This window comes from Chroicocephalus ridibundus, chromosome 18 (assembly GCF_963924245.1).
Source record: "Chroicocephalus ridibundus chromosome 18, bChrRid1.1, whole genome shotgun sequence".
NCBI lineage: Eukaryota > Metazoa > Chordata > Aves > Charadriiformes > Laridae > Chroicocephalus > Chroicocephalus ridibundus.
This window is the reverse complement of record NC_086301.1, coordinates 8,276,546-8,290,589: the sequence shown is the minus strand read 5'-3', so window position 1 is coordinate 8,290,589 and position 14,044 is coordinate 8,276,546. Positions and strand designations below refer to the sequence as shown.

Sequence of the window (14,044 nt, the reverse complement as noted above, 5' to 3'; positions counted from 1 at the left end):
TAACGGATCGCCGCGCCACCACATCACCTGTAGACAGCTCGTTTGTCGGCCTCCAGCTGCGCCTGGGGGTCACCGGCGGCGGCGGCGGCGGCGGCAGCGGCGGGTACCGGGGCGTTGGGGGCCGCCGCTGGCGTGGCGAGATGGACGGGCTGCGCCTTGGTGGGCTGCTGGGCTGTGGCCGTCATCTGGGAGAGAGGCGGGGGGTGGGGGGAAGGGGGGAGAAAAAAAAGGAAGAAAAGATAACAAAAATGGGGTTTGTTGCACTTTGCCACCGAGTTTCGCCGGCGTCTGCAGCGGGGTTTGTAAAACCTCCGGAGGGGGCAGCCCCGGGACGGGGCTGGGAGCGGGACGGGTTGAGGGGTGAGAAGATTTCATTTTTATCTTTATTTACATTTATTTCCGTTAGGTATTTACATTTCACCTAGAAACGGCAAGGTGAGGGGGGGGGGGGGTTTCCACTTTTTCCCCCCCCCGACACACACACGCACACGCACTTTTCCGGCTTTTTACTTAGGGAAAACACAGGGAGGGGGTAAAAAATAAATAATAATCCCGACGCCTCTATCACGCCGGCAGCGAAGCGAAGGCGGGGGGGGGGTAATTAACGACGGGATGCGCTTCGCCGCAATCCCAGATGAACTCGGCCGCTTTTTTTTTTCTTTTCCGAAGCAGGTATCATTGTCTAGACACGCGGGCGTTCCAAACTTCCTTCCAAAATCCAAAATTACGGGAGCCTCTTCCAGCTCGCCGAGCCCCGGGGCTGAGCCATTTCGGCGCGGCGAGAAACCGGCCAACCAAAAAAAAAAAAAAAAAAAAAAAACCCAAAAAAATAATTTTTTTTTTTTTTTTTTTTTGCCTTTGCCCCGAATCTTTAGCCCCGGCGCTGACGGGGGTTCAAACGCATCAGCAACCCCCACACACACACACACTCTTCCGAATCCTGCGGGTTTTTAGCTCAAGGGGATGTTTTCACCCGCTCTGGGGTGGAAATGTTGTTAAAAAAAAAAAAAAATCGGCGTTTGTCCGTTTTCACGGGGGAATCGTCGACCCTTCCTCGAGCTGGGCAGTGGAAGGAAACCTCTGTGTCTTGCTAAACATTATATATATATATAAAATTTATTTATTTGGCTAATATATAGTCCTTTCTGTGCTTAGTTCCGCATAGAGAAAAAAATATATCTATTATTTATTCATTCGCCTAATATGTGTTTGTTCACCTCGAAAGAAGATTTTTTTTTTATATTTTTCATCTCTCTAATATCCTTACATGTGTATTTCTGCGTTTATAGAGAGAAATAAAATGGTTTAATATATAAATAATAAATATTTTTATAGACTACGTTAATATCGATATATGTTCTATGTAATATATTGACAATATATAGTAATATATATAAAAATAGATGCACACCTGTACATTCCTAAAAAAATACCTCCGGATGCCACGGAAAAAGCCGATTTCTCACCGCCCTTAAAAGCAGCATAAACCCGAGCTGGGCCAAAACCGCGACACCTTTCGCTTTTAAAATATTTGACTTTAATATCTCCTGCCTGACCTTTTCCTGCCGATACCGAGCGCTTTTTTTTTTTTTTTTGCCCTTTTTTTTTTTTTTTTTTTAATTCTCCTTTATTGTTCATAACTTCAAAGTTTGGCTCCGGCACCTGTAAATTCACCCGGTGCCATTTAATTTCTCCTTCTCCCAACCCAGAATTTGATTTCCATTCCTCTTCCCGCCCCCGGTGCTAAACAAATTAGTGAAAATTTGGGGGTTCTAGCCCAGCAGTTTGGATTTCTCTTTTTTTCACCTCCGTTTTCGACCTAAAACCAAAACGCAAGCGGATTTTGGGATGCTCCAGCCACGCCGTTAAGCGCCTCTCCATCACCTTTCCCCTTTTTTTTTCTCTCTTATTATCTCCTGGAAAATGACTTGGTTTTGGTGGGAAAATGACGTTTTCCCCCTCTTTTTTCCCCATTTTTATTTTTTATCCCTTACCAGGACGCCAAAGCCCCCAAATCCTGCCAAGTTGGCCGTTTCCAGCCAAGTCTGCGACTAATTGGGCTGTTACCCCCCCAAAAAAAAAAAAAAAAAAAAAAAAAGCCCCCTCTGCGGCTGTTTCAAAGCCGTTACCTCACCTCGGACTAAAGAAAAGCGTAAAAAATAAATAAAAATAATGCCGAGTCAGCGGAAAGAGAGGCAAGAGGATGCTCCGATGTGAGTATTTGCAGCCGGACAGGGGGAGGAAGGCGAAAATGCAGCCAAAAAAAGGGCTTTACGGGGAGCAGGTGGGGACGGGAAAGGAGGAAAGAGGCAGCAAGTTTCTGGGTCGGGAGAACGAGAGTTTCGGCAGCGGGAAAATGGGGAAATATGGGGGAAAAAAGGACGGATTTGGGTATGGAAGTTGCAGGCATTGAAGAAAAAAAAAAATGGAAAAAAAAAAGAAAAATTGAAAAAAAATGAAAAAAAAATGAAAAAAAGGGTTGTGGTTTTTTTTTTTTTTTTGAGAAAATGGCCAAAACCAGTTGCAGAAGGGAAAACGAAATTAAAAAAAAAAAAAAAAAATTAAAAGTTTAAAAAAAAGGTTAAAAGAGTAAAAAAAAAAAAAAATGTAAAAAAAAAAAAAATGTAAAAAAGTCCACAACACGATGCAAAACGCTACCAAAAAGACGCCAACAAAGCCTTCAAAGGTTTTAAAATATGTCAAATAATTACGTAAAAAGACGTGAAAAAATAGAAAAATACGTAAACATGTAACAAAGCGTGTGTTAAGACGGGTAAAAAATGTAAAAGAGAAGTTTAAGACGTCAAAAAATTTGTTTAAAAAAGGGCAAAAATAAAATGGAAAGAGAAAGGAAAAAAAAAAAAGGGGGGCGGGGGGGGGAAACGCCGCCGTGTTTTTGCAAGAGTCCCAGACGTAGAGATTTTTGAGGCACCTCTTGCTCAGCGACGCGCATCACCGCCCGGTTATTTGTCTTTTTCTATGATATTTCTTTTTTTTTTTTTTCAGTCCTTTCGGAAGAAAATCCTTCGCCGGAGTTGGCGGCCGCTCACCAGGTGATAATTCCTCGTGCTTTTGGGGGTTTTTTTTTGGAAGACCATGGCCAAATACATCGACTTTCGAAAGCAACCGCGGTGAAGGTCTTGAGGGCAAGAAAAAATCTCCAAAATCAGCAATTTTTCCCGTGTTCCTTCGCATTTCGCGCTGAAATTTCTCTACCGCCGTCACCCACGCTGCAAACGGTGCTTCTGAGCCCAAAAAAACGCGCTGAGGACAATGTTCCCTTGATTCTACCGAAAAATCAACACCTCCCCCCCCATTTTTAATCTGCGATTGTTAAAAAAAAAATCCATTTTTAGAATTAAGAAGAAAAGATATTTTTGTCCCTCATTTAACCACCTAAAAAGCAGTTCGGGGGGGGGCGCGAAGCTGCTTTTATCACTTTCTGTGTTGAAAATGCTGAAAAACCTCCTTCTCCAGCCAATTTTTAAAAACATATTTAGATAATAAGTGAACAAATAGGAAAAAAAGTATCGTTTTTTTAAATTTTCCTCCAAAAAGCAGCTTTTCCATCATTTCTGCTTCACTTTTTGCACATTTCTGCCAGTGAGGGTGATCGCTTGCACAGCCTCTGCCGTAAAATATTAACACAAAGCTCCCCCAAACCCCTTTTTTAGCACTTTTCTCCCCCAGAATGATCCCCTGGATGATGAGGAGCCGGTCGTAGCTCTAATAATTGCTATTTTTTTATCTATCGCTGACCCTCTCCGTCTCTTCGCTGCCTTTGGGGAGAGGAAATTTGTGCCATTTGCTTTTCCAAACCCTGAGGAATCCCAAATTTTCAGGTGAAAAGCTCGGAGCGCTCAGCGTCGGGGCCGGAAAACAGAAAAAAAGCAACTCTTGGCTGCAGCTTTTTCTCCAAAACCCACTAAACCGAAGACAAAAACGCTCGAGCAGCCCCCGCCATAGGGGAAAAAAAAAGGAGGGATGTGGGCAACGATGCTCCGGAGGGTCCCCGAAATCCAGCGCATTAAAACGGGGGGCAGACGAGGGGCAAGGATGGGGAAGGAAAAGGGGGACATCGCCGTCGGACGCCGCGGAAAACCTCGGCTATTTTAAAAGCCCCTTAAATTGCCCGTTAGGACTAAAACGGCCTCGCGGCTCCCCGCCGCGTAAGCGAGAAAGGCGGCGCGTTTCGACGCGGCGAAGGAAGGAAGGAAGGAAGGAAGGAAGGGAAAAAAAAAAAAAAATTGGGAAAAAGCTCCTCTCGGAGCAGAGCAGCGAAGCGAGCAAATGATGGCACAGAAGTTGGAGGAGCCATAAAAACCCCACTGAGGTGTCATTTGCGAGACGTGACCTTTTCCCACCGAAGGAGACGAGCGGAAAGGAGACCCGGGTGGCTTCGGGGGCGGGGGGGGGGTGTGGGGGGCGCGTAAAAGTCAATTTTGCTTTAGCTTGCAGAGAATAGCCTTGATTTTTATTTTTTTTTTTCCTGGGAGGGGAGATTTTTCTGCTTCTGCAGCCGAGATTTGCAGTAAATGGGCGGGGGGGGGGGGGACGACGACTCCAAATTTCCCATATGAACCCCCCCCCCCAAAAAAACAAACCAAAAAAAACCAAAATAAAGCTGCTTTGGACACAGAGGTGATTCGGCGCTCAATCCGGATCATCCCCATCGGGTCACTTCCATCGGGAAAGCGGAAACGTGATGGCGATTCGCCCCCCCCAAAAAAAAATCTTGGGATGGGCTGCCGGGAGCGGGACCGTCTCTGAAACACAACCTCCAGCCCCACATCCAGCCCGTTGGGGTGCTCCAGCGGAGTTTCCCTTGGACAAAATCCTCTCCTTGTAACAACTCCGTAACGATGCTCGGAAAAGTTATTCGACCCCTTAGAGCAACATTTCGGATGAAGTCTTATTTTCCCCCCGCCACGGGTTGCCAAAAAACGCTGTAAAAATAAATCCAAAGGCCATTCCTACGGCTAAACCCACCCCGGGTTGAGCCAGACATTTCGTCTTTCCAGCTCGTTAACGTGCTCGCTGCAAACACGCCGCTGCGTCGGCTTTCTGAGAAGACCCCGTGACCCCAAAAAAAGCCGGAAAGGGGGAAAAAAACCCCATCGTTTGTCCCTAAGCCCTTCAATCCCGGAGATTGTATCAAGAAGGGTGTAAAATTTTGACAGTCGCTGATTTGGGGGTGAAATACTTTGTAACGGTCGTTACTTAGGCGGGCAGGGTAATTAATGCAGGAGTTGGGGGTCGCAAGGGGTCTGGAGGAGCCCATGGGTGCTGGTGGACACTCACCTGTGGGGTGTCTTGGTAAGGAGGAGGGGGCACCGTCTGGGTGGCCATCATCGTCAGAGCCGGTGCCGGGGAGACATGGTGCATCCTGGGTGGGAGTCACATGGAGAACCTGCGGGCGGGAGAAATGCCGCTGGATTAAGGGGGATCTGCCCCCCCTCCCCGCCCCCGAAAAAATCCCTCGGAAAGGAAAAATAAAGGGACAGAAAGGAGAGGTGACGTTCCTCGGACGGGCAACCCAGCACAGCGCTCCACCACCCAGTCCCTGGAAGAAACCCAAGATGTTTTGATGACCCTTTGACGAGTATTTGAGATGCGTGACTTTGGATAAGGAATGCATCGGGGGCGAAGCGAAGAGGGTCGCTGGCAAGGAGGTCTACCCTGGAGAAGGTGCACCCCCTTATGCCTATAACTGCAGTGCCTACATGGGGATTTCCATCCCCTTTCCGGTTATTCTTCCCTTTTGGAAGCAGGAAGACAAGTCATAACGCAAAACTTTCCGTTTTCTGAAATTATACACTAAAAACCCCCCAAATAATGCGTCTCTTTGCCTTTAGCCACCATGGAGTCACATCCTCAGGCACTGCATGCTCAATCCAGAAGGGACACCGAGTATCCGATCTTGGTTTGACCAACACAGTCGACTCCTACATTGAGTTGAACGACCCAGTTGACTTCTACCATAGAATCATAGAATTGCCCGGGTTGGAAGGGACCTTTCAGATCATCTAGTCCAACCATCAACCCAACTGTGACAAAAACCATCTTGTCCCATCGCCTGTTCCTTGGGAGAAGAGACTAACCCCCACCTCTCCACAACCTCCTTTCAGGGAGTTGTGGAGAGCAAGGTCTCCCCTCGGCCTCCTCTTCTCCAGGCTGAACACCCCCAGCTCCCCCAGCCGCTCCTCACAGGACTTGTGCTCCAGACCTCTCACCAGCTCCATCGCCCTTCTCTGGACACGCTCCAGCCCCTCAACGTCTTTCTTGAAGTGGGGGGCCCAAAACTGGACACAGCCCTCGAGGTGGGGCCTCCCCAGTGCCCAGTACAGGGGGACCGTCACTGCCCCACTCCTGCTGGCCACACTATTGCTGATACAAGCCAGGGTGCTATTGGCCTTCTTGGCCACCTGGGCACACTGCTGGCTCATATTCAGCCATCAGTTGACCAACCCGCCCAGGTCCTTTTCCGTTGGGCAGCTCTCCAGCCACTCTGCCCCCAGCCTGGAGTGTCCACGGGGCTGTTGTGACCCACAGGCAGGACCCAGCACTTGGCCTTGGTGAACATCACACCATTGGCCTCGGCCCGTCGATCCGGCCTGTCCCGATCCCTCTGCAGAGCCTTTCTACCCTCCAGCAGGTCGACGCTCCCACCCAACTTGGTGTCATCTGCAGACTGACTGAGGGTGCGCTCCATCCACTCGTCCAGATCTCAGTGATAAAGATATTAAAGAGAACAGGCCCCGGTACCGAGCCCTGGGGAACACCACTGGTGACCGGGCCACCAGCTGGATTGAACTCCATTCGCCACCACTCTCCGGGCCTGGCCTCCGGCCAGTTTTTTACCCATCAAAAAGTCCACCCAACCAAGCCACTGGCAGCCAGTTTGTCCAGGAGAAGCCGTGGGAAACGGTGGCAAAGCCTTCACTGAAGGTAGACAACACCCGCAGCCTCTCCCTCATCCACCAAGCGGGTCATTTTGTCATAGAAGGAGATCAGGTTCGTCAAACAGGACCTGCCTGTACTGGACCCATGCTGACTGGGCCTACGTTGCATTGACCAACGCGGTTGACTCCTACGTTGAGTTGACTGACGCCATGGTCATTGAATGCACAAAAATGAGGAAAGAGGGTTCAAACCCTTGCTTGATGTGAACCGGAGAGCAAACCCTGATTTTGCACATCCCATAGGGACATCCCTGAAGCCAGGAGGCAGCCTGAGACATGTCGCCTTCAACCTCTCTTGAAGTTGTTCTGCTTTCTGTAAACGCACAGAACAGACTCCTTTTTTGGTATCTTCAGGTCCCAGGAGATGGGGAAAAAATGGGGCACCAGGAAGGGACAAATTTGTAGAGGAGCTCTTGGCTGGATGCTGTCCCCAAGCTGTCACCAAGACCTGGTGGCGGATGTAACCACAAAGCAACTCTTGGCCCCAAAATGACTCCTCTCCCGTTATTTCACTGCAACTGTGTGGTTGCTTCAGAAGAAAAGCCAATAATATTGCTTAAATCCTCAAAAAACAACCCCGTCCTGAGTCCTCTCTGAGGCTCCGAGGTCTGTATTGAGCCACTTCACGAAGCCACCTGGCAAAATCTCCCCAGAGCTTCCAAAAGTGCATTTCTCCCTGCAATGACTCATTTTTCTACGAGATGCCATCTCTTGAAGGGTTCACCCCTTTGCAATGCCCATCGTTGCGTTGGGCTCCCCATTGGCTTCTCATCTGGAGAAGAGCTGCGGCACCATCCGATGAAGAAATGCAAAGAGTTACGTAAAGTCCTCCGACGTTGTGAGGAGATCTGCCAAAAAACCGCATCAGCATCACTTTTTCCATGAAACGGTGACATGCAGGAAGACACGCTCTCACACAAGGTAGAGGAAGAGGAATATCGATGAGCTCAGTAAAAATCAAGACACATCTAGGGTCTGCGGAACAGTCTCCACGGTTTTCTGGGGGAAGATTCGCAATATTCTGGTCTTCTCCGTGACGTCCACAGTTGACTGGGGGGAGATTCGCAACGTTCTGGTCTTCTCCACGAGGCTTTGGGCTTTACAGGAACCACCGGGCACCGAGCGCGCAAATGCACCGTGCCTGTGTAGAAAGTTAAGTGGTGTTTGCACGGGACGAGTGTCAACCACTCATTATTTTGCATGAATGAATTACCAAAAAAAAAGCAACGCATAATTGCTTTTCTCACACTTTGCATTAGCCTGGATGCCCTGTGAGCTGAATATTAAGAGAGCACATCCAAAATCCTACGCTTTGGGAAGGCGGACTGGAGTCCTGGCATGACGCAGACCTCTTGCAGCCAGAAGGATGCTGCATTTATGGGATTAAAACCCAGGCTTTTCATCTTTTTTCCCCAACAGCAAAATAGCGGGAGGCAAAATTATCTGCTCCTGAGTAAACTCGCGGCTTAAAATCTTCGGTGCCCGACGTCAAAATTCCCCTCACAGCCGCAGGCATGTCCTCGAGGGGTAACGCCAAGGGGAAATCTCCCCACCAGAAAGAGCCACGGCTGGAGAAAAGCAGAATTCAGCACCGTGATGGTCTAGACATCTCAGTCGGAAGCTAAAAAAAAGAAGGGATTGCTATTTTGGGGAAAAAACGCCGCTTGGCATCTATTGTTCGTGCCACCAGCGAGCCTACCTCTAGCACGCAGCAATTTATTGTGGGGTGCGAGCTTTCCGGGTGAATGTATTCCCAGAAGGTGGCAGTCCGGAGCCCAATTTAATTGCCAAATATCGTCTAACCTGCTAAAATCAAGCCGTTCGTCGAGGCTTTATGGACATTGATTTGTTTGGAGAACGGGACTCACAGTCAAATGTTTAAAAAAAAAAAAAAAAAAAGGACAAAATGAGAGACAGCTGTTGCCAATAGCAGTATATTTATCTGGGGGGAAACAAATGCACTCGGGTGCAGTAAATATCCAGGGAAGCGCCTGGCACCCACGGGAAAAGCCGGACGGGTGTTTCACGCAGGAGCCCCCGGCCATGAATCTTGGGATAACGGTGCAAAGCTGTCAGCCCCACGGATTTATCGGCAGCCAAATGCCGGGAAGGGTCGAAAGCTGCTATTTTACGCATTAATCCTTTCTTATTTTTCATATGTATTTTTTATTATTATTATTTTATGCACTAATCCTCTCCTTTTTTTTTCCTTCCCACCTCTGAAATCGATTTAGCCGCGTGAGCCCTTGACCGTAGGCATCCAGACGATGAAAGGAGCAGAGCATCGCCAAACCCTGCCATCCCCTCGCGGATGTGGGGGGTCAATGACCGAATCTTGAGCGAAGAGTGAATTTTGGGGGGCTGGGGGGTCAAGGAAGGCAGGAATCGCGGCCAACTCCTGAGTTGTTTGCAGAGGGGAAAGAAACGGCGAGCAATAAAACCCATAAAGGCCTTTTCATTTCCAGAAGCGGCAGTACTTCGGGTTTTGGCAGCGACCTGAGATCAAAGTATCCGAAATTTCTTCACGAAATAAAATTATTTCAGCTATCGCTGACTTATCGCCATCGAGTTGGAAATCTATTTCCTGAACGGCTTGCGTCTGCCTAAAAGAGTTGCAGATTTATAGGCTGCTTCTTTGCCAGCAATATATCACCTCCTCTTTCAAATAAAAATAATTAAAGACTAAGTTGAGGCGTTGATTTTTTTTTTTTTTTTTTTCCCCCCAGCATGGTCACTGAAGCCTTAAAAACGTTTTTTAAAAAAAATTAAGTAGTGCAGGCAGTCGTCCGCCACCCCCCCAGGTGAATATGATCTCCTCGATTAATAGAACAGCCGTAAAACCGTAGAAAATGCAGAGCTGAATGCAAAAAAAAAAAATATTAATAATATTAGCTTCGCAAGGTGCAACTCTTGTTTCCAAAACCCACGGAAAATGGGGGTCGTTTTCACCTAGCTCATTCAGCAGCTTCTCCCCCGCAGCAAAACGTGCAATTGATAACGGAGGATTCAAGGTGAAAAATCCGAAAATCAGCTTTTCAGGTATTTCCTCTTCTCTACCCAAAGTTTCAAAAATTGTTAAATAGACTCGAGGATGATTTTCTGGCCACGGGAAGGTATTTTTCTGTATTAGGGGAAGATTGCCTTCTCTACAGGGTATTTTTTTATTATTTTTTCTGGTTAAGATTGGCGATGACGCCACGTCAGTCGTGCTCCCCCCCGCAGCGGGCTGCAAGTTTTTTTAGGCCACCGTCTTCACGGAGGGCTTGTGCGTGCGGAAGTTTATGATATATGCATTCATTATATGCATATATCTAAGTTAAAATGAAGAAATATAGCGGCGGCGGAAGGGAGAGGCCCCCCCAGAGGACGATACGTCTCGCTCTGAACCACCAGCGAGGACAGGTTCACCCTGGGCAGGCGATGCCGACCCTTCAACGGCCATGAAGTGAACCAGGAGCGACCCTCTTGCTCTCGAACGTCTCGTTTCTACCCACCAGTCTTCCCCCTTTTTGCTCGTTTTTACCAACTTACGCCACCCTAAACTCACTAAAACCAGGCATTGCTATTAAATGGTCAGAAATAGGGAAAAATCTTGAAAAAGACGTCGTCCGTTCTCGGTCGTTCCTCACATTTGAGGTTGCTTCCAAGTGATTCCTCATCTGAAGATATCAGGAGCAACTGTGCTAGAAATACCCCTGGGCCAGCAAATACATCTAAGGTTTTAGGAATATTTGGTAGGCAAATTTCCTCTTCCCGAGCTCGGGAGGGTTTTTGCACCGGGAGCATCCTTTGCTCTTGGCCAAGATGCCGGTTCCCTAAATGCTGACCTTCGTACCCTCCCCAGCACCCAGTCCTTGAGTTGTTTCCCAACATAAAAGCTCGAATCGAGTCTGCGCTTCTGCTACAACCAGGAGCTAAAGCAGATGGAGATTCGCTATTTCTGCAGGACAAACCCTGGTCCAGAGCAAACCCCTTTTCTATTTTTCTCCTCAATAAGCTCGTGGTCGATGCGTAAGGACCGGGGTAAAAGGCAGAGGGAAACGCCACGCCGGGGGATGCCAAAAAACTCTTGCCGAGCACTGGTTTGGTTCACCATCCGATGGGACATCTCCCCCGCACGCGGGGAAAACCAGCCTTTATTTATTTATTTATTTAATACTCGCGTTTATTTATCGACTATTTGCAAATCCTCCCCCAACTCAAGCTCCATAGAAAGCGGGGCGCCGCTACCGTGAATTTTCGACGAGAGCAACAATTACCGCTAAATATTTCTCTCCTCTCCGAAGATACCCATCCCTAAAAGGCTCCAGGGATATCTCTGCAACATAAACACGAGAATAAAACCTGCGAGAGGCAGTCAGAGCTGTAGCAGACAAGGTTAATGTACCTTGAACGGCAGCATTAAACAACTTTGTGCTTCTTTTTTTAAGTGGAGAGCTGATATACCTACATACTTTTTGAAGTGTTATTTTTACAGAGGGAGATCGCTAACGCGCCCTCCCGTATAAACTGGTGCAGGCAAACATCAAAGGAGCTTCTTCAAAGTAACCTGAAAATACTTGCATTTTGTGCAATCCAGCCCCCGGCCCAACAAAAGTTCCCCAAAGAGCAAATTGTGAATTTTTTTCGGAGGGCAGATCAAAAAGCTTTGAAGTGAATTCTAGCTGAGGAACCCAAAAACGTACAAACTTCCGCTTGCCGGACACGAATTGTCCAGGCAAAGTTTCTGATTGCCTTGAGAGCCCTTGCAAAAAAATAGCGAGCGGCTTAATTTTCCAACAGTTCTTTGCTGCGAGCAATTAACTGCGAATAATTTATGATCAAAATCTTGCCCGATGCTTTCAAACCTTGCCTCGCGCTCTTCGTTTTCCATCGCGACCTGCCTAATCCCACGAGAGAGGAATCACACGTTGCCATCGTGCCAACACCAAATCTCAATCCCACACCAGCCCTGCAATGGGAAGGTCCTGTCCCCACGGTCTCAGCCAGGTTCAAGAGGAGCTTCTTGGAGGGCAAAGAAGATGACGGTAAATAAACGTGATGAGTTTTGGAGCGACGGGCTGGAAGAAGAGGCTTAAATATGGGTCTGAGATGAATGAGGTGCTGGGAAAATGGGAGATTTGTAGGTTTTACACATCTTCTCTCCCACCGCAAAGGTGACATCAGAGCTGTTGCTTTGAGGATGGGCAGACGAGAAGGAACACGCTCCAAAACAGCCTCGCTCAGCAAAAAATCGAACCGTCAGCCACGTTTTTCCATCCCAAACTGACAACTGCGGTCCTTCACCAATTTCTCAGCCAGTGCAAGTATCGCCAAGCGCAAATCAGACGAACGCCAGCGCAAAACCCACCCGCCACCTCAACGTAGACCTGCGAATGATTCCAGCAAAGATCTCACCCCAAACTATTCAATGACTTCTTGCAACCACGGCTGCAGCCCATAAACACCCCACGAACAACACTACGGTTTTTAATAATGCCTTTTGGGGGTGTTTATTTCGCAAATCGAAGCCCATAGTAGGCTTCACGCGAACCTCCCGAGACCTGCACGAGTAAACCTGCCGGGTAAACGCAAACGGAAACCTGCTTTTTGGTGGGCTCGCAGAGGTTGGGCTAAAACCAGCGGACCTAACCGACCGCAGAAACATGGGCAAGACGTGCATGGGAGCACACAAAGATTTCCCAACCCCCGGGAAGCCCCCCAAAAACAGTGCAATGCTGCAGCGCACCTAATAAAACCCTCTCCTCCCTTAAATCTGCCTTGTTTCTTGCTATATCCTGCTAATACGCTTGCAAATTTTCCCTTCGGGAGAGGGAAAGAAATCCCTCTGGAGCCGGCTGTTTTCCTCTTTCCCATATGGCAGATAAATCAGAGCTCCCGACTCACTGACTTTCGGCTTCGCATCCCTCTCCTGCAGCTCTCCGGCTCCTCCTGGTCTTACTTCCCCGCTGAATTTCCTTTTAAAATGCAAAATTCCCAAGGAGAAACGACTCCACAAACCAGGAGACACAAACAAGGTCTTCCTTGAGGCACGCCGGCCTTCCCGGTATCAGCAGAGACTTGTCCCCATCCAGGCCCTGAGCCAAGACACCAAAGATCGCCATGTGAGCCACAAGATTAATCGCCCCAATTTAAACATCTCTTGTTTGCCCATTTGCAAGCAATTTTTTTTTGCCGTATTTCCAGCCTCAGTGACAAAAGAGAGGTTTGAGATGCGACGCAATGATTTATACAAGCTCCGGCGAGGGAGTCACAAACGGGTTTGAACTCTCTTAACTACACTTAATTACGCTGTCTTCTCCGTTTACTCTGAATGGTAGACCCTAAGATATGTTCAGCCTGGTCCGAACTCAACACAATGAGGAAACTGGGGACGAGAAAGGACTGGGAAGTATTTATGGTGCGAGACAGATGTGCCAAATTGTTTTTGCGACTCTTTTCGCACAGTGCCAAAAGGGACGAGCTGGCCCCTGAGGTGCGTCTCTGTGGACGTGTGGGCTTCAGGAGGAGGAAAGCTGAAATGGTTTAGTGCCTGGAAAATGGAAGGACCCACATACAAGGTGGAAAAGGCCAAGGGGAGCCAAGTAATTTCTCAGAAGACGTCTTCAGGAGAGGCAATTTCTATCATTAACCACTTAGAGCAACGCCAGTCTCCTGTTCCAGAAGGGAATTAGGTGGGCACCCATCATCATGTCTTTCTGTGCCTTTAGTGGGAGGTGCCTGGACTTTGTTGGCGCAGTTTGCTGAACAGGTTGAATCTGGTCTTCTTGCTGGAGATGCTCCCCAGGCCAGGCCGTGCTTGTGTCTTCCAAAGACATGTCCTCCATGGGCTCAGTTTCCTCCAAAGGGGACAACCCAACCTGCCCGAGGGACCTTGCAGGGCGCTGAGCCGTTCCATGGAAGCGCCAGGCAGATCCCATCAAAATACTGATTGGAAAGAGGGCATCGAGGCAGGGAGGATCTCCTGAAAAAGAAGTCCTTGTGGTGACCCCAAGCTCCCACAAACCCACCGGAGAAGTGGTCTGAAGGTGAGCCCAACGTGCGCCTTTATTAGAGCCAGGGCAAAACCAGCCTAATGAGAA

General features: G+C 48.4%; 1 protein-coding gene across 7 annotated transcripts in view; it reads right to left on the bottom strand.

Moving 5' to 3' along the window:
- The window catches only part of PKNOX2 (PBX/knotted 1 homeobox 2), a 105,967-nt gene that overhangs the window by 25,022 nt on the left and 66,901 nt on the right, over positions 1-14,044 (bottom strand). For 5 of the 7 annotated variants that reach the window (XM_063355003.1, XM_063355005.1, XM_063355008.1 and 2 more), the window contains 2 exons: positions 5,302-5,410; positions 28-185 (listed from right to left, as the gene is read on the bottom strand). In XM_063355003.1, the coding sequence (XP_063211073.1) occupies positions 28-185; positions 5,302-5,385 (242 nt within the window). In that variant the 5' untranslated portion in view covers positions 5,386-5,410. Of the gene's footprint in view, positions 1-27; positions 186-5,301; positions 5,411-13,835; positions 13,927-14,044 lie in introns of all 7 variants that reach the window. The other 2 variants (XM_063355006.1, XM_063355009.1) reach the window with 1 other exon arrangement.